Source organism: Lagopus muta, chromosome 4 (assembly GCF_023343835.1).
Source record: "Lagopus muta isolate bLagMut1 chromosome 4, bLagMut1 primary, whole genome shotgun sequence".
NCBI lineage: Eukaryota > Metazoa > Chordata > Aves > Galliformes > Phasianidae > Lagopus > Lagopus muta.
In genome coordinates this window covers 59,309,810-59,329,097 of record NC_064436.1, presented here as the reverse complement: position 1 = coordinate 59,329,097, position 19,288 = coordinate 59,309,810, and the positions used below count along the sequence as shown (strand labels likewise).

Sequence of the window (19,288 nt, the reverse complement as noted above, 5' to 3'; positions counted from 1 at the left end):
CCAATTGATAACTGTTTATTGACTATTTCAACTTAGGTGTGAAAATTCTTCTCCTAGTACTCATTCAGGCCAAGGTATGAAACCCAGAAAAGAAAACTGCCATCACCACTGCTCCAAAATATTTTATGCCCGTAAGGGAAAATGGTCAATAGTTGGTATTCACAAGATATTTTCATTTCCCTTCTTTGCTCTTTTAGCAGTATCTACAGATTTTGCATAACAGACTGAAATAATCTTGATAATAGAAAATACTGAGGGATAAGCTCCACACATCATGGATGTAAATTCTGTCTTCCAATTTAAATAAAGAAACAACAGATCAACAGATTAAATAAAACTAGTCCTTTTTTTTTTTTTTTTTTTTTTTTTTTCCAGAAAGAACTTTTATAGTGCAATCCTTTGTCTTTAATCTAGAGAAAATAGCAATGTTCTTCCAGGGAACTTTTTATAGAAAATGTTTTCTTTTCATAATACCTGATATCTCATGTTGCTTGACTTTCTGCTCCTCCTCTTTCTTATCCACTGCCCAGAACAATGGGATAATCAGCTCTGTTTCGTGAGATTATGCAAGTCCAATTAAAAGGTCAGATTTATGCAACAGACAGAATAGTTAGGAGATTTACTGTTCTAGCCATTTTAGTGTTGGGGATTTTTGTTGGTTTTTATTTTTCATATGAAATTAAAGAATCTGACTTGTTAAAACAATTTTCCTTACATAGATTTTTTTAGAACATATCAAAGCATTACTAAAATCCAAAAATAGAGATAAGAAGAGAGGAGTAAACTACGCCATTTGTTAGACTCTTATCACTGCACCTTTTTATCTCCATTTCATTTATTTGCAGAAGGCATTTTTGGATTTACCGATAGAGTAAAAAGCAAGGGGCTCAGTATGTAAAACATTTTCTCATGCTGAGTAGCCCCAGTGCTATAGCATACATTCAGGAATAGAAGCTGACAGATTCACTGCTCTGAAATGGCTGGAGGCAACGCAGCTTCAGTCCACAGCCATAAAGCTGTATCACAGTGTGCTGGAGCTAATGCATTCTGCTTCTCAGCAGGCATGAGTAATATAGAATTATTATTAATACGGTAATTATGGTATTATTGCAGCGTGGAAGGTCTCAGAATGAAAATATCTGTTTTTCTGAAGGCTTTAACCTCACTAAAAACATTTCGCCATCTAAGCTTCTCCCTGAACTGTCAATTTGATAGTAGTAAAAGCCAAAGCCTCAGGGAATTGGAACAATCAAATAGAAAAAACATATATAACTTAGAAGTTTGGCAAATAAATGGCAGAAAGCCCTTTCAAATAACAAGGCTACTTCTTAACGCGTCACAAATGAGCAGCCTTGCCTGGGATATACACATAGTTATGAAGGATCACCTTTTAAAGGCTGTGATGCATTTTCAAAAAGAATGATAATATGCATAATTTTATACCACTGACAAGTTCTCTCACAGGATTTACACTCCAAAAGAGAATCTAATCAATCCTCAATTGTTATGCTGTGCTTTAACTCACAAAAAATGACCAACAATGGTTTGCAACAGTTTTTTGATCACAAAACTGAAATGAAGAGCAATTGTCTGCCAGAATTTAAACCAAGGCTAAAATGTTTACAATAATGTTTTTTCTTTGTCCTGGAACCATTCCTCACTGAAAGCTAAGCACCAGGCTCGCTGGCTTTAACTGACACTCTCTGCATGTATTTAATTTATGTATAATAGTGTTATCTGAACTGCACATTTGTTAAATATTGCTATCCACAACTTTTAACTTAAAAAGTGCAGTCAAATCAGCATTGGGTGAAAAGCAAACAGCTACAACATCGGAATCATTCTCATGTTTACTTTGAGATTACCACAAAAAAAAAGTGAGTGATTAGAAGTTCTCACTGAGGGTTCATTTAATTTATACCTTCTCCCACTCTCTTTCCAAATTACTTTTCTATTTGTCCATGAATCCCAGGGTACCACAGTGCTGTTCAACTACTTGTGGTCATTTGACTTCTGCACTGTGTCTTCAACTGATGGGAGAGTTCCCTATACGAAAAAGACATTGAAGATGCTGTTTTCTAATGTACTCAGTTTGGTTTATTTATTCTATTTCCTTCCACTGATCTACACAATCCAACTCAGGTCTATATCCATACATTAAGGAGGCACTAGAAAAAATTACTTGTTCCAGATGAGACCTGATGAGGAAACTTTATCACTCTCAAATTTTCTGTAATAAGACTTCTCAAGGAAAAAAATCCATTATGAACCATCAGGACTGATTTCAGTACTTAAGTACTTCTTCCTTTTTCAGTAGTGCGAACATTTTCCACCAGGCAAAACTAAGGAAGCCAGTGACCAAAGAGATCTCAGTATCTTGATGGAAATGTACAAGGACAGTTGCCCAAATTAAATGGAATTCACAAGGGAAATGAATGCCTGAAATGATTGCTTTCGTAAGAAGCTATCATCACTCATTCTCCTTCCCACAATTTCTTTGAATGCTTTTTAAGGGCTCAATTGCAAGTCCACTACAATCAAGACCGTCTGGACATGGCCCTTAATGTGCTGATTAATACGTTCAGCAAAATGGACATACACTCCGAAGAACCCAGCTTTACCTCCAAAACCATCTCCTCTTTTGATTTATAGGGTTCTGCTTCACTTTTGGTGAGAGGATTCTCTTTTCCATCGCAGTTGAAACTTTCCAGAAGTCTCTGGGAATCATCTTTCTGAAATTCCGAGATAAAACAGATAAAATATAACTCTGAGATCACACAGAATCATCCGAGGATATTCAGGCTACTCTCAAAGACTGTTCATGTCTCCATTCTGAAAATGATTCCAGTATCAGCTGGAAATGATAATTTCGGAAAAATACAAACTAAAAACAAACAATAATTTTATATATGCAGGATGCATTCTTTTAAACTACTGAACATTATGAATTTGATTTTTCATTGTAGAAGTAAAACTTTAACCCAAAAAGATAATGTAAACGTGTCAAATTAATCCATCTCAACACTATACTACTATGGTGACAAGCTCACAGTCTTTGTTCAAATTCTTAGTTAAAAAAAGTTAATTAAAATAGTTTGCAATTGCTTGCAATGAGTAGAATGTACAGTATTTTTTGCATTACCTGTCATGAGAAATACCTCCTAAATGAAGTTTTATGTCCAAGAAAGTTCCTGTTGAATGAATAACCATCATAAAGCATTCGCCATCTTCCTTCTCGAAAAGCAACACATATAATTGGTCTTCTCTTTCTTAACAAACACATCCTCTGGTCTGGACGCAGACTACAAAGGCATGAAGTGCTCTGCTGCACACATGCCTCTCTGCACACTAGCATAGACTAAAGTAATAATGAGGTCGATCAGTGCATCCAAAAATAGCACTGCAAGGAATTTTGCAGTGAAGGAGAAGATGGCAGCCACCCTACCCTGACTACTTCTTTCTTTTACTTTTCAGCTTTTTATTCCACTGATTGCTTTTTCATGTAGTCTAATGATATGGCTTTCGCCACTATGCATGTAGCTCTAATGGGAAATTTCTCCTTGAATTGTTTGGTCAGTTGGTGTATAAAGTAGTCAGTTTTCTCAGTATATAGAGAACTGCTTAGGGTTTGAATAGATTTAATTCCTTATGACTTGCCTCTATCACCTGTCTGGAACACAGATGCTCAGGAATACAGATCACGTTCTTGGGTTAGTCTCCAAGATATGGTGAACTGAAGACACTGTTTCCCAAGAACCTACTATATCACAAAAGAACAGCTACAAGTCCACTTCAGCAATCTTAGCACTATTTGTCCCAAACCATTCATAAAACTTTGAGTGACTGGGAGCTGTGGAATTAGCCAAGCTGGATTCACTGCTGTATATCGCATCACTGCCATTCCAAACTAAGAACTTGCTTTCCTCAACTTAATTCTTTAACTACTCACTCTCACCCACTATTCATTTCCACTCCTTTATATATCCATTGTGTAACTTGAACAGTATTTGCAATTTTCCAGGATTCATTTCTTTTCTGCCAACACTTCTAATCTCATCTCCTTCCTCTTTATTTCTGCCCTCTTTTGCACATTTGCAACTCCTCCCAAACAGTATCTACAAAAACAACCGAAGTGATACTGACCTTCCCTTTTGTGTCATTAAGAAGCTGAATAAAACTAAGTTTAACTGTAATTACTGTAATACTGCATTAAACTAATCTAATATCATGAGACAAACTCCAATCCAAAGAGCCTCTAGCAATGATGTTTAGTATAATAGGAGAGTTTAATCGATAGAAACGCATACTAGAGAAGTTCACCACAGCGTCTGAAGCTATCATTGAAAAAGTTCTATAAAACTTTCCTTGTATGCACAGATCCTCAGATCAATAAGGCACTGCATGCATTCAAGTGTCACATAAAGAAATGATTAACTGGGGTTGTGTGACAAACACTGGTAGCTTACTGCGGTTCTCCAGGCACTGTTCCTTCTGCAAGCTTAACTCACGTGCTTGGGATATGCTATCCCTGCTTTTATTCTGGATACAGAAGGCTGTAAAATTATAATTATACAGAAGCTCCAGTATAGTAGTTCCTTTATTATAGTAGTAACTATAACACAGGAAGAATGCTACCAAATTAAAGTAACTATATAGTAAGAATACTGCATCCAGGAGGCTGTACCACAGCATAGCTGAGGCAGACAGTGCGTGAAAGTGAATGGTATAGTCCAAGGTTGCCCTGTTTGTTTTTTGGAAATCAGACCCTAGGGCACAATCTGACTGCCCTGCAGTGTGCTCTGTATGTGGCAGCTTTCAGAAATAAACAACTTTTTTACAGCAGCAGCATTGATTTTAATAGCATTTAAGCACCTCAATGCATTTGAAGACCTGGGCCAGAAAGAACTGATAGCTTCTATTCCCTATTGACGTAAGTGACAAAAAGGATAAAATTGTACAAGGCTATGTTTGAGTTGGTAGTGATGGTACAATAAAGATACCATCTATTAAGACAGGAAACATGAGAAACTGAATCAGAGAAGCTTGCACTCGCGCCGGTTGCATTGATCCACTATTTGAAGCGAACCCATTGTTAGGGTAAAGTATGGCTTCAAACAGAGCTTCAAATCTTCCACTTAAAAGCAGTCGGGAGGATTCAGTGGTGCTCAGCCCAAGCAGACAGATCCATGCAGCAGAGCAGGTACGGCTGGAAAACGTGCAGACACGAAACAAGGACAAGCAGACACCTCACACACGCACTTTGGCGCAGATTTACTGCTGTGAGGGAACATTAACACTTCTGTGCTCTACATTTTCCTTCTTTGGACTGTTCCTCCTGTTGTAGGGTGGAAATGCGTGTTTGTTTCCAAGCACCTCACAAACACAGCTCACCTCCCCGTGACAGACAAAGCCGCGGGCAGCTAAAAACAAGCCCCAGGATACAGACCAGGGTTTGGAACACATCCACACCTAAAGCAGTGTCTTTTTGGAGCCGTTTATAACGATGTCTACATTAGCAAAGCACTGAAAATGCTTTGAGCAGGCGGGTGTCACGAATCACACGGCTCTCCAGCCACCACTGAGTTCACACAGTCAATCCGGGGTCACTCCGGCCTCGCATCCGGGCAACCCCAGCGCAGCGGAGATCTATCTGCCTTCCTCACGCCGCTCGGCGCACGGCCCGGCCCAGCAGCGCCCCAGGGCCGCTCACAATATCGCTTTCGCTACTCTATGTCCGCGCATTCCGGGCTGAGCCCGCTCCCCTCCCGGCGGCCCCGTACCTCTCTCCGCCGGCGCGGCCGCAGCAGCGCGCAGCGGCAGAGCAGGGCGGCGGCGACGGCCCCCAGCAGCAGCCCCAGCAGCACGGCGGGGGCCAGCAAGGCGGGCAGCACCCGCAGCGAGCGCGCCGAGAACTGCAGCCCCACCGCCCGCAGGCACTCCGGGACCGCCGCCATCGTGTTCGGCCCGACCCGGGCCGTTTCGGCCAAAGAGGAGGTCCCCGCCGCCCGTCCCCCCGCCCTTCTCTGTGGTGGGAGGAGACGGATGGCGGATGGATGCGAAGGCTGGGGCCCGGCCTGGATCGGGGCTGCGCTCGGAAGGGCTGCGCGGTGTTCCGCGGGCCGGCCCGGCGCCGCGCGGAGCTGGGCAGCTGCTGGCCGGGCTGCTCGTGGTACTGTTGCCCTCCGCGCCCGCTCAGCCCCTCGGGGCGGCAGCCCGACGTCCCGCGCGGGAACACGGGGTGCCGGGCCCGCCCCGGGGGCACTGCGGGAGAACGGCGGCTGGGGTAAGGAGGTGTGCCCGCTCCCGGGGCTGGCGGGGGGTGCTCGCAGCAGGCCCTGCACAGACAGCTGCGGGCGGCGAGCTTCCGGGGCCCGATGTGCCGGGAGGTTTGGCACGGTGGAGTAAGGCATTCATACGGTCATCCCCTCTGCCTCAAGCTAGGAAGGCTCAGGGGACCGTGTGCTGCTGGGGCTCTGTCACTGGGCGACCACCTGCCTTCCTGCTGTGATGAACACAGACTGCACTTGGAAGGCTCGCAGGCCCACCACTGATGGCTTACATGCAGCCAGAACCCTGATAGTCACAAGGAGGCCCTGTGCTGGTCCCACGGGCAGGGATAGCTCCCAGGGATTGCATGGTAGGGCACTGCAAATCCCACACTGACACCAGCTGCGTTTATCTGTTCTTGAGTGGATGCATTTGATTTTTATATCGAATAAGAGTGTTCTTGCCCACTGGTGTCAGCCTGCCATTAGGAATGCCATTAGTGGTTTAAGATAAGGCTTTTATTTTTTTCTCTCTAGGTAGTTGTTTAGCTGTCTGAAACTACACCAGTGTAGTTCTGTGTGGTGAATACTAGCGAATGTGTAGCGGGGGTTGGAGGGAGTCATAAACTGTTATCTACAGCTGCTCTTGGGAGGTGGTGGAGTACTGTTTGTGAGGGAGTTCAGGAAGAGGGTATATGTCACACTGAATGACATGGGCTACAGCAGTCACAGCATGGGTCAATGGCTGGACTAGATGATTTTCAAGATTCTATGATTCTGCCTTGTCTTTTGGCTATAAAAACTTCATAGGCGGGAAACAGTAGTGCTTGAAAATGAAGAAAGCAAATCCAACACTTATTTTTCCACCAGAAAAAAAAAAAAAAAAAAAAAAAAAAAAAAAAAAAACATTGTAAAATGTAGGGGAATGCATGCTGGCAATTTGGCTGCATTCAGTTAACTGTGAAGCGTCATGGTAGCACTGTCCCATTGGGTTGGTGCTGGGTCCTGCTTGCTGATGTGAAGCTCCTCATGGTGCCCTCTGGTATCATGGAAGTTTTCTGGAATTGACTGGAAGAAAATAAATGAATATTCAGATTCAGTTTTCTGGAGTAGAGTATTGAGGAGAGCAGAATAAGACAGAAAGAAAAACAAGGAGCAAGGAGTCTTGCGGTGTCATTCCTAGTTGATGCAAATGGGCACAAAAATATTGTAGATTTTGTGCATGAACTGTTGTAAAACCACAGATGAATGAATGCCTGGAGTCTCTAGAAGTCCTGAGTCATTTCTACACTAGTTGCCTAGGCAGCAGGCTTGGCTAATAAGCTGCCTTCACTGCACTCATTTATGCATGCTTAGACTGCGTTTGTCTGCTTTTGTTACAGGCTTGTTTACAAAGAAACTGTTGACATTTAATGTTCACCCCATATATTGCAGAAGAGTCATATTTAGGATTTGTATTTATGAACAGGACTTATGTTAACACTTAAGCCACTCTCCTACGTTCTTGCATTTCATCAGTGATGAAAATAGTGTCATTACAGTCATTTACTGCACTGGTACACATTTTGTCAGTGCACACAGACTGTTCTAGAAATATCTGGCAAAGATTAGTACTCATTTAATGTTATTTCTACTGCTGTGTATATGCATATATGGCAAATTCATGTGTGTATTCATATGTATAAATCATCACCAGGAAAAAAATCGTTTAAGATTTCTGATGGAGTTTTGTGTTGTTTTGGGGCTCCTGAGCAATCAAAATTCAGGGTCATCTAGATTGTTCAGCTAATGAGAAGAAATTAGTGCTGGAGTGAGAGATGCAGTAATTTAGTTATGCAGGAGGACCTGTGCAACTGAGTGGTTGGAGATATGTAAATAGTGCCCAACAAAGAGCTCAGTGCCTGATGTGTCCCAGAGCTGCATCCCAGGGCTCAGAGAGCTGCATGTGCTTATTTTCTGCTTAAAAATGCTGAGATGTCTTGCACTTCCTGTAATGTTGAGGGAAGGTGCCCTATCTTAAGTGAGAATTGTTTTCACACAAGGTTAACAGACACTGCAGCTGTAGCAGTAATCAAGATGATGAATTTCTCAAGCAGGTAAAGAGTAAAATTGCCTCTTACTTGCTCTACTGTAATAATGGTGTTGTTGTATGTTGGGACTAACACTATTTGTACACAGTGCTTGGGAGTATACAGGAACAGCAAGTGCAGGTCACACTGTTTGGTGAACTTGGAAGATAGCTGTTAATCAGCTGGCTCTCATAACTGTATTTTCTCTCCCTGGGAACCATTTTTGTTGAACGAGAACTTGTTTATGTGACTGCTCCATCATGTTCAAAACACTGGACATTATAAAGTACTAGTTTCCTTTATTGAAGTTTTAGAGCTGTGATTTTTCTAACAATCTCGGTCTGGACACAGGCCGGAGTCTCATAAGCTACAGTTCTTAGCCCGTGGTCTCTTTGGATCTGCTTAGGCTTGTTTATTCAATATGAACTGATTCCTGCTGCTCCTAGCAATGGGATTTGCCTGTGTCCTCGGTTCTACATTTGAAAAGAATTATTGTTTAAGAACAGACTCATACTTAATATCAAACACTTCTGCTCTACTGTTGTGCAGTCTCAGTCTCGTAATACCAAATACAAATAGAACCAGAGAACCAAGCGTGCATACTCTTATGACAGTGCAGCAGCACTCATACTGCTTATACTACTTGACAAGCCAGTGTTGTATCTCTTGTATGAGTTGATTTTGGAAACTCAAGGCTTGGTGGAATAGGATTCTAACTGTAAAGCATAAATTCTTCTTAAGAATTTAATTAATATTAAATGATTAAGAAAACAATTGTTTTTTATAATTGCTTTCTTCTGTTTTAACTTCAGGTTATTACAGATGATCCGTGGCTTCAAAAAGAGACAAAATGTCTGGGGATGACAGGTATGTAGCTGTTTTCTTGTCAGCCTGTGGGAATCTCAGCACTCCAAGGAGATGGATGTGCAATTGGGCAGGGGACTGAGGCTGTGCCTAGTTTTTTACTTGCAGTCTAACTTGGGAGGAAGGGAAGAGAGAAGAAATGATGCAGTCTAGTTCTAAATCCATCAGGATTTTTACCAGAGATTCTGGCCCAACAAACCAAATCTGAGTGGTTCCCAGAGTACTGTTGTGCCTTACTCTATAATTCAGTTTGCTGGAGGAGCATGACTTGTGTATAAATATGTGCTGTCAGCATTTCTGTCCTGACGTACAGCCCTACAGAGGTAGAAGCACTTGTGGTGTCCTATTTCTGTACCTGTCAGTGGGACATCTTCATCCTGGACCATTGGGGAAATTTCTCTTGGAAATTAGGCTCCCCAGGCAGTTCATATAGAAAGGAGCCTCTATGAGATGACCTTGCTTCCTTGCCCCAGATCATTTTCAGGAGGAGTTCTCTTTCCCTTTTAGTGATAAGGATGTGTAGGAAGCACACTGATTCCCTGTGTTGCAGAAAAACCATGTTACTTGAATCTGGTCAACAGCTTGTTGCTTTTCAGAAGCTATCATTACCACTACATGTTTGCTAACACTTCCAGTAGCTTTGCTAACACTTTCAGTAGCTACTCCTGAAACTATCTTTGAACTATCTTTATACTTGAAGGAATCACTTGCAGCTTAAAGGAGCTGCATCTGAAGATTGCTGCCACAGACACTTTGAGTAGATCTGAACAAATTTTGTAGTTTCTCTGAGTCTCTGGTCTTTATTTTCTTTATCAGAGATAATAAATAACATGCTGCTTCACAGAAGTGTTGTGGAGATAAGTTATTAAGGATTATTGCGTTATGAAGGAGGTAATGTCTGTAACAGACCCTTCCTCCGTGGCAGAGGATGCCATTCCCCAAAGGATGATTCCATAACATGCATTTGCCAAGAAATTACACACACTGAAGCAGTCATCTAGTGAGATGTCTCTAATTTCTTTGCCCAGTGCCGTGGCTAATTCAAAATGAGTTTATTAATTTAAATAAGAAAGCAAATAATTCAGATTTTCTCAGGTTTCCTGTTTGTTTTTCCTCCCTGCTGTATTTATATGATATAAGCTTTTCTGCTCACATCTTCCTTTCTTATGAGTTACAAATTAATAACATACAATCCACTGAGAAGGGAATTGCATGTGGTTTTATAGTTCAGAACAACCTTATGGCACTAGACAAAGTGAAGTAATTGGAAGATTTTAATGATTTTTTTTGTGTGTGTGTATTATTTGCTGATTGTCTTCCATTCCCACTAGTAGGTAATTACAGATGTTAAAGGAAAGGCTGCTACAAGTGCTGGATCATATGCCTGATTTTATATCTGAGAATTGTCCCATACTAGTAAGAATATATTTTTAACACATTTAAAGCTAAGTTCTAAGAGGTTTGCTTGATCAAGATAGTAGAATGTTTATTTCTTACTGAAGAAGTTCTCAGTGAAAGCAGTGAGATTGGAACTTCTGCATAAAACATTTGCCACTGAAAATGGCAGCATATTGAATTGAAACTCTTTGTGACAGCACACAGATTTCACAGTTCCTGGTTGAAGTTTTTTTCAAGTTTTTTTCTGAGTAAGACTAGAAAAAGCAGACCCAAAATACCTCTGTGATAGGGGAGCACAATGGATTTGTAGAATTATGTTATAGCCTGGCTTAATTTAGCAAAACAAGCATGAAAAATAGATTTGTTTTGTCTGGTTGGTGCCTGTAATTTCTTTGACTTTGTAACAAGGAAAGCTAATGGCAGCATTCAAAACTGCAATACAGTAAATTACTACCTTTGCTTGGTCATTGTTGTGTGTAATTGAAAAGACTTTAAATTGGATCTGGTATCCTGGATGGTTTTTAGGACAAGGAATAATTGAGAACAGCAACAAAAATAATATAGTAAACAGGTATATTTAACTCTTTCCTTTCCCTACTGAAATAAAGCCAAGTAATTCAAAGCTTTACTGATAAATTCAGAGGAAAAGCAAATTGTACTGTGATTTGGGACTTGAAATATGCAACCTGTGAGAGCTAAGAATTAGAATGACTGTTTTTAAATGAATTAATTTTTAAAAGTGAACTTGACATTTCACAAACTTGTCACAGCCTTCACCCTCCTACATATATTATCAGTTTAGGGTTTATTGTAAAGGTATGGGAGCCTTAAGGACATGCTGAAATCTTTGCTGGAAATCTATTACAAGACTATTTAATTTAATGTCATCCTATTTAATTGCTGTGCCTTTATCTTAACTGCTATCAAGTACTTACAAGGCACTGGAGGTTGTAGAAGTTGTACCTACCACGAATACTAATCTACACCCTTGGTGTGGTCAGGATGCAGCCTTTTTAGTCCTGTGGCTCAGGCTTGTAGTTTAGTATTGAAGGTCCCCACACTAACGTCTTAGCAAAGGACAATAGGCTGATCGCAAACAGAGGACAGTTTCTTTTCTTAGATAGCCATTCTTCCATCTCCAGCTCACGTGAACACAAACCTATCATCATGACAGACTTCACGTGGTAGGGTAGGTGCATTTTGTACCACACTGGGTCCTCTCTGTATTTGACAGAAAGCAGTTGTAATGAGAGGTGATGGTGGGAGACCTCTCCTCTCTATTTGTATTGTATGTGCCTTGACTGTGGCTGCTAAAATTCCAAGAGCGTAAGGTCACCACCCAAAGCAGTAGTGCACAAAACAAATGAGTTGTCAAATGACTGTGCAGGGGGAATGGCAAAGGAAATTGAACTCGGTTGCTGCTTGTTCTGGTCTGATTATGCATTTGAGACTGTTACAATTACTTGGGCACGTTTCAAATTTTATTATTGAGGCTCTGTGTGAGGGACTGAGTGAGTGCTGTAGGAACATGTGTTAAAATAGAATGCCAGTCTTCCAGCTGTTTCTGTTAAATTAATATTTATTTTCGTGTTTTCATTTGGCAATTCAATACAAAGTCAAACTGCCAGCACTAGTAATTAACTAGGAATATGCAATTTTAGGCAGGGTTCTGGTATATCTGTTTGTATATTTGGTTATGTAGGATTAAATAATTGGAAAATATTTAAATAACATGCTGATGAAGTAAGTTCAAATATTTATCGACTTGATTATAGACTGTGAATGTGTGGAATGTTTAACATACATCACTGAGGAAGAGAAAGAAAATTTCATCTTGGAGATTATTTTATTCTCTCCCATCTCAGAAGAAAGTAAAACTACTGCCTTTCTTTGATGAATGTTTCATTTGGTGTCTTTGGGGATGTTTGCAGTAAAGCCCCAGATGAAGCCTCATGCTCTGTGGTGATGCTCACTGGAGGATGTTTTGGCCTCAGGCTCGACACGTGGGGAGCTCCTGGCTGGGGGGTGCTGTGGCTGAGCAGCTTGGCAGCGTGTGGCTGGAACTGCTCTTCAGCTAGCAAAGTTTGTGTTTCAAAAAGGACTGACAATAGCTTCTGTTTAGAACCAATGGAAGTGAACACTGTGCAGCTCAAATAATGGCTTTTTTGAAAGCAGCCGGAAAAATGACAAAGATTAGAACTGTAAGAGAGTGGAAGGAATAGAGTACAGAGTTGGTGTAACAATTGAGATGCACCTCTGAAGAGGCACTGACAATGGTGTGCTCTCATTTTTGATCTGCAGGGTATCAAAAAGAAATCTCGATGCTTGTTAGTGAAAGGCCACAGAAGTCAAGCAACAGTATTTTTTAACCTCAGATGAATCTACTTGTAAAAAAGCAATTTCAGAACAGAAATCTAGGATAGACTTGGAAACCTCAGAGCATCTTATGCCTGTAATATCCTTTCTGAGGTGTTCAGTATTTGGCTTTTCAAACAATGTTCAGCTATCTACAATCCATGTAGGACCTCATCTGAGAAGAAGCAGTATGTGAATTGATAAATACAAATATGTTGTCATGAGGTTAAAGTATTCAATGAATTCTGTAGAAAAGCAGTTACATTCTTGCAGGTCAACTGGACTGAGTGACAGTTAAATATTTGTGGATCAAGAAAAGCATATTTTGTTTAACTGACATTTGACACTACAGAAAGTAATGAGATATAAAAGTGTTGCTTTACTGGCAAGGGAAACCAGGTTATTAGCAAACAGCCTGTGCTGTTAAACATAAAGAATGAGAAAAAAATGGACATGCATCACACTGATTGTATCTATTTGAGCAAAGCCTTCCCCTAAATACTAGGGAGATGCAAGTGAATTTGCAGAAGTATCCTTGTAATTGTCATCAACATCAAGACTGCTTGACGTAACATGAAGAACCTGCCAAATCCCTGGCCTTTCATTACCAGTGATGGAGAAGCCAAATAACATCTCTGGAGCCTTATGCTGGGTGCTGTCCACGTTGCTGAGGATGTAAGTGATTACAAAGCACAACTTGAAAGCAGTCATCTGTGTAATTAATAATCCAGATCTCTATTCGGAGGCAAAGAAAATGATCCATTGATTAAATCTGTTATTATGGACTTGGTACCATCCAGAGGGAAGTATCAGAGTTCTCTGTCACATGAAAAGGGCAGTTGTAGTTGGATATGCTGATGGAGAGCTCTCATGGTATAGGGCACAAAGAGCAAAAGGTATTTAATGAATCAGTTACTCCTCTTGTCTGACTGCCTTCATCCAAGATGCAGAAGGAAGTGATGTGCTAGAAAAGAAACACTATAGGGGCAATAGTTGCTCAGCAGAGCCCATACATATTTGCATGTTGACTTCTGAATCTTGTAAAGCTCTAAGAAGAAGCTCCATATCTTCAATTAGGGCTTCTTTTTCTATAAGGGAAAATGCTTCTCCTGTTGTCTGTCAAGAACAGGAAAGTTGGTGCTCCACCTCCGTAGGTGTGAGGTGGCAATTGCACCAATATCTAATAGGCACAGCAAGTATGAAAAGAATCCTTTCAGTGTTTCAATATATATAAGAAGAGGCATGATTCTGTTGTCAGAACATAGACTTGGATCTGTTGTAGGCAAGATATAATATGCTGCTTGATCTTTTGGGGAATGCTGTGGCCAGGTGGGACTAGGCTGGCAGCCAGCATGTCAGTTCAGCACTGGCAGCATTCCAGGTGATTTGGGCTGTTGCTTCATCTTGAAACTGAAATGCAGCATGCATGAATGCCCTGAAAAATACCAGCCCAAAAAGTATGCAGACATTTGGTATTATAACTAAGTGTTGCTGTTCTCCTAACCAAATTTTTCTTACTATTTTTATGGTCCCTAAATTGGTCTGCATCTGTTGCACTGTGAACAGTTTAAGTATGCAAGTGAAATTTAGGGAAATGAATTAAAACTAGCTGTAAAATCTAAACAAGTAATTTTTCCTGGCCTGTATAAGCACAGTTTTATCCAGTATAAACCACTCTCACAAAGAAAAAAAAACATAAAAAAAGCATGAAGCTCCCTAAGGTGCAGCTGTCCATCTGGGTTCTGTAAGCAGCAGGAATGAATCTCGTTCCTTATATTAACAAAAGCCTTTTCAGTGATCCGTGTGCATTCATAGACACGTAATAAGACCTTCATCTGAACATTGAGTTATAATTGTGCTGTGAACTCCTTTTCTATTTACAGCTGATATTATTTCTCTGTATTGGTTTTACAACGCAAAACTGTCTTTTGTAAAACAGGAGGCTTCTCGTAATTGTGAGGTTGTCAGTATGTTCAGTATTTTCAGTATGTTCAGCTTTTTATATTTCATTAACATTTAATAGTTGAAAAAAATAAAAATTTACAAAAGCAGTCATTTGCCAAAAAGCCTTTGCTCTTCAGTGAGAGCTTTTGTTCCCATGCGTATGTATTGCTAATGATTAAAACACAGGGTTTAGAAATAGGTAATAAGTGAAAACTATTATGCAGAGAGTGACAAAATGTATCTTTCAACGTAGAACGTCAACTATCATTTTGAAATTTTCGTTTCCATTTTTTTTTCCATTCAACAGCTTTATTTTTTACAGCTAGGAGATTGCTGAATTGTAGTATAATCTCCTATTGTCATGTGTGCATTTCTTAGATGAAACTAATTATCACGTAATTTTAAAGCTCTTGTAATTTCATGTAGTATCATGGCATAAACTTTACTTAAAATGTGAGAGTTGGTGAATAGGATAGAACTGATATTTGTAGTTACTAAATTGAAATGTTTGATTCAGTAGTACTCCAAATCAGCTGAAAAGTAATTGACACCTGTAGTCAACCAAGAAGTATTTTTGTTCTGAATATGTGCTGAAAAATGTAATGGTTAATTGGCAGACTGTTGCAGAAGCACGCCACTCTTAATAGTGAGGCCACTCACATTGTAGAGTGCTTCAATTATTTATGCTTTGCTGAAAAGATTCTTTGTGTTGAAAATATTAATAGTTGATTTATTGCTGAAACTTTTAAATTCATGCGTTAGGTGATTTAATGTGGAGTATATGTGAGCTCCCTTGGTAGGATACAGTTCTAATTCTTGCTGGCTTTTCTTGGGCAAGTGCTGTCTCTGTTTCCTACCTACCCCCAATCTCTGTTTTCCTACCTACCCTCCATTGCCTGTTTAGATTTTAAGTGCTCTAGGGTAACGTGTGCTGGTCCCCGTGTGTGTGCAGAGCATGGGGTACCACGATCCCATCCCAGGCATGACATGCACCAAAGCAGCTGCTGCACAAGAGCCGCCTTTAATTCTAATACAGAGTCTTGCCCTGGTTTCAGCACTGCAGTTGCCTCTGATGGTTCAAGCAAATGAAGTCCCTGATCTGATCTTGACTTCTGCAGCCTTGGATGATCAGTGGAGCCATTCGATATTTGCTCTGATACCCTCATGGACAAGGAAGATTTTGTTCAAACGAGATTCTTCTGTTAACCACCAGCTGGTCAGTAAGAAGATGGTTTGCTGATTCCAGTGTTTATAAGCATCACAGCAATTATATCAAAAGTGGGTGTTGGTGGAAAATTGCTATTCAGTTAGTGCATTTTTAATTATGTCCTAGGTGATTATATTCAGTTTAGATGGCTTCAGCAATACCAAATGGTTGGGAGGCTTCTAAATAATTATTGTAGCAGATACAGCTATGTGATTGCTTTTTAAATTCTGGCACATAGTAATGAATTGCATCTGTATAGACTGCTGAACTTTATACACAGCATATTTTTGTTAGGGAAGCTTGATTGCCAGGAGATGAGTATGTCAGTTAATACACTGGTAGTTAAGAGTGGGAGTCTATACAAAAATATACATATTTTTTTCTAATTTCCTTATTTACACTATTTAACTTGTGCTGCAGTTTGTGAATTGTTTCTTTTATTATATCATCTTTTCACCTTTCATCACAGTCTGAAGATGTGTCCAAGTTGTCAGCATCCTCTGGCTTTGGAATAACCCTTCAGAAATGTGCTGTGGTAAGGTTTGTTTACATTTATCTAGTTAATTTGATAGAAAATTTGTACTCAAATGTCCTTTAAAAACAGTTGACAGAATGGTATCCATACTGAATGTGGGCACATTTTTATGTTGAGATGATTGTTCTCTATACAAGATGAGTAATTTTGCATTGATGATTCATAACTGAATGAAGTCAGTGAAATCTTTTCCCAGACTTCAGAGGATTTTGATTATGTCCATTGTAAAGTACCTCTGTGTGAATCTGTGAAAATAGAAATGTGAGAAAGCAAGTGAACGAGACTGAGTAATGACAGAAACTTCTTTAGAGAATGTGATAAGCCTTCTGAGATACACTGGCTTAACTGTGTGTGCCTTACCAGTGTCAAGTATGGACTCCTTTTGAAGCACGGGCGACTAAGCTCTGTGATGCCTACTCTGTCCTTGAACATCCTGTCACAAAGCCTTGGAAGAGTCCAAGAGTTACAGTCAGCATAGCGAATAGAACCTAGCTAAGAGCAGAGTTTTTTTAATGAAAAAAAAAAAAAAAAAAATCATTTGACTTGCATTAAATGCTTATGAGGAGCAAAGGCCTCGCTGATTGAAAGAATTTTCAAGTTTTGCATTTTACATTCATTTTACGTTTTCAGCTGGCATACATTGGTAGATCTACTTAGACTGTTATTTCTTCTTTCATTTTTTTTTCCTCCTGTTTTTTGTTTTGTTTTTTCCCCATGTTGGTTGAATCATGTATGAATTTTGTTGTTAGAGACAGTTCACAGTGCTTGCCCCTTGGAAAAGGAAAGTGCATCCAATTTTAAGGCAAATCTGAATTCAAACATCGACATGCTACATTTGAGGATAGAGAATTTAGTACCCAGTACAGAAGAGGTGACATTATGACCTGCACCAGATCATCTGCACAGAAAGAGAATGAATATTCATTGCACTCATGGCACTCATTAGCTATAATGTCATTATTGAAACGGCTGCGTGTCATAATTAATGAGGCTGAATAGTGAGCATTTCAGGAGTAAGAAACAGTAACACAGAATATTCTGAATATTTTTGGAGCTTTTCAAAATGAGAGTTTGAGATTGTTACATGCAGTTGTTTTCTACTATTCATAGCACAGCCTCATGCTTACTAATTAAAAGTTGTGAAATCCTGCTGTACAAGATTAAAGTTAGTCTGCTGTAGATGCTAGGATTATTAAAAAATAATTCTGCAATGCTTCCCGTTGTAAATTACTGAAAACTGTGCGATTGTATGTGAATTGTCCTCCATCTTCAAATGTATTTTGTGTTTTGTTTCTCTTTGCTTACCTTGTCATCTACTTCAATCTTAATTCATTTCAACAGATGCTTTCCTACTAAGAGGCAGACTGGCCATATGGTTGTCTTTAACTGTTTTAAATGGGAAGAAAAAAAAGTGAATCTGCACATTTCCCAACCACTAGCCATGACTGACTGCTCAGAGCATGGAGATGACATACGTTTCCTTCTTGAAGACGGTGTTTTTCCAACACTTAATCATAGAAATACATAGACTGTAATTAGGGTGTTCAGATTTCACTTGCGCTTTGAGTGCCCAGTTCTTCTTTCTTACCAGAAATGTGCTCCTTTAGGACCTTCATTGTGCAGTATCACATGAGCATTTAGTAGTGCTTCATAATGACAAATTCTTCAGCAGAGCCGAAATCTTTAAATTTGTCTGCTTGGCTTTTAAAAACTTACCTGTCTCATTTTGGACTCCTAAGCATTCTCATGTCTTAGATCACCTTTCTTTGAAGTTGGTTTCATATATCCTCCATTCCTTTCACTTCCATGGCAATTCCTCCTGAAACGTTCTTTCATTTGCTGTGGTTCTTTTCATTCCGCTCACCCATGTACTTGGAGTGAGATCTGTTGTAGGGGATGATAACACACTTCAGTGGCAGAGAGAAAATGAAATAAGCACTTATCACCGCCATCAGTGGCTGCCACCAAGTTCTGTTCCGGTTGGCAGCTTAATGATGTGCTCCAAAAGTGAGAAATAATATCTTGAGGCAAATTAGAGTTGCATCTTAAAGGAGATACCAGCAGCCAGTGATCTCAATGGCAGCAGCATATGGAGAACATTGTGTCTAGGAGAGATGAAACCCAACAGTTTCCCTGCTTCTTGGTTCTCATCTGCTGTTTTATTCACTCATATCAAAAAAAACAAAGCAAGTTTTCCCCACTGCCACTTAGCGTAAAACTCATTGCTGATCAGAAATAAGCAAAGTCTGACGAGTATTTAAAGTTATTGACAAATGCAGCATGACCTTTTGGCTGCCTGATGAAAATTGCAGTAGAAAATAGGCAACAGATTTGTGATCTCTCTGACGGGTTGCTTTGTTTAATCACTGAATTAAGAATTTTATTAAATTAAATGAAAAGGAAATGCAATTTTAGTTGGGCAAAGATAATACATACGATATGTGTAAGTGTGCATTAAAACTCTAGACTAGCGGAAGGAAAGGACTAATGCTTCCATTCCCTCACCTACTTATGAATATACACAGCCTACTTCTTTTGGCTATTCTGTTGTAGGAATTTGCCTCAGTTACTGTCTGGTTAAAAGCATGGGATAAGACCACTAAATCTGAATTTTTGCCTTCATCTCACAGAAGAGCAAGAGAAAGGTGTA

At 39.9% G+C, this 19,288-nt stretch overlaps 2 protein-coding genes across 3 annotated transcripts in view; one reads left to right on the top strand and one right to left on the bottom strand.

Annotated features, from left to right (window-relative positions):
* EVC (EvC ciliary complex subunit 1) overlaps positions 1-6,011 on the bottom strand; it is a 51,110-nt gene extending 45,099 nt beyond the window's left edge. For both annotated transcript variants that reach the window (XM_048943125.1, XM_048943126.1), the window contains exons 1-2: positions 5,781-6,011; positions 2,622-2,732 (exon numbers count right to left, since the gene is read on the bottom strand). In XM_048943125.1, coding sequence (XP_048799082.1) covers positions 2,622-2,732; positions 5,781-5,954 — 285 coding nt within the window. In that variant the 5' untranslated portion in view covers positions 5,955-6,011. The remainder of the gene's footprint in view (positions 1-2,621; positions 2,733-5,780) is intronic.
* Positions 5,999-19,288, top strand: part of EVC2 (EvC ciliary complex subunit 2) — a 64,597-nt gene continuing 51,307 nt past the window's right edge. The window contains exons 1-4 of the mRNA XM_048943124.1: positions 5,999-6,283; positions 9,148-9,202; positions 15,952-16,112; positions 16,573-16,638. Of these exons, the coding sequence (XP_048799081.1) occupies positions 6,050-6,283; positions 9,148-9,202; positions 15,952-16,112; positions 16,573-16,638 (516 nt within the window). The 5' untranslated portion in view covers positions 5,999-6,049. The remainder of the gene's footprint in view (positions 6,284-9,147; positions 9,203-15,951; positions 16,113-16,572; positions 16,639-19,288) is intronic.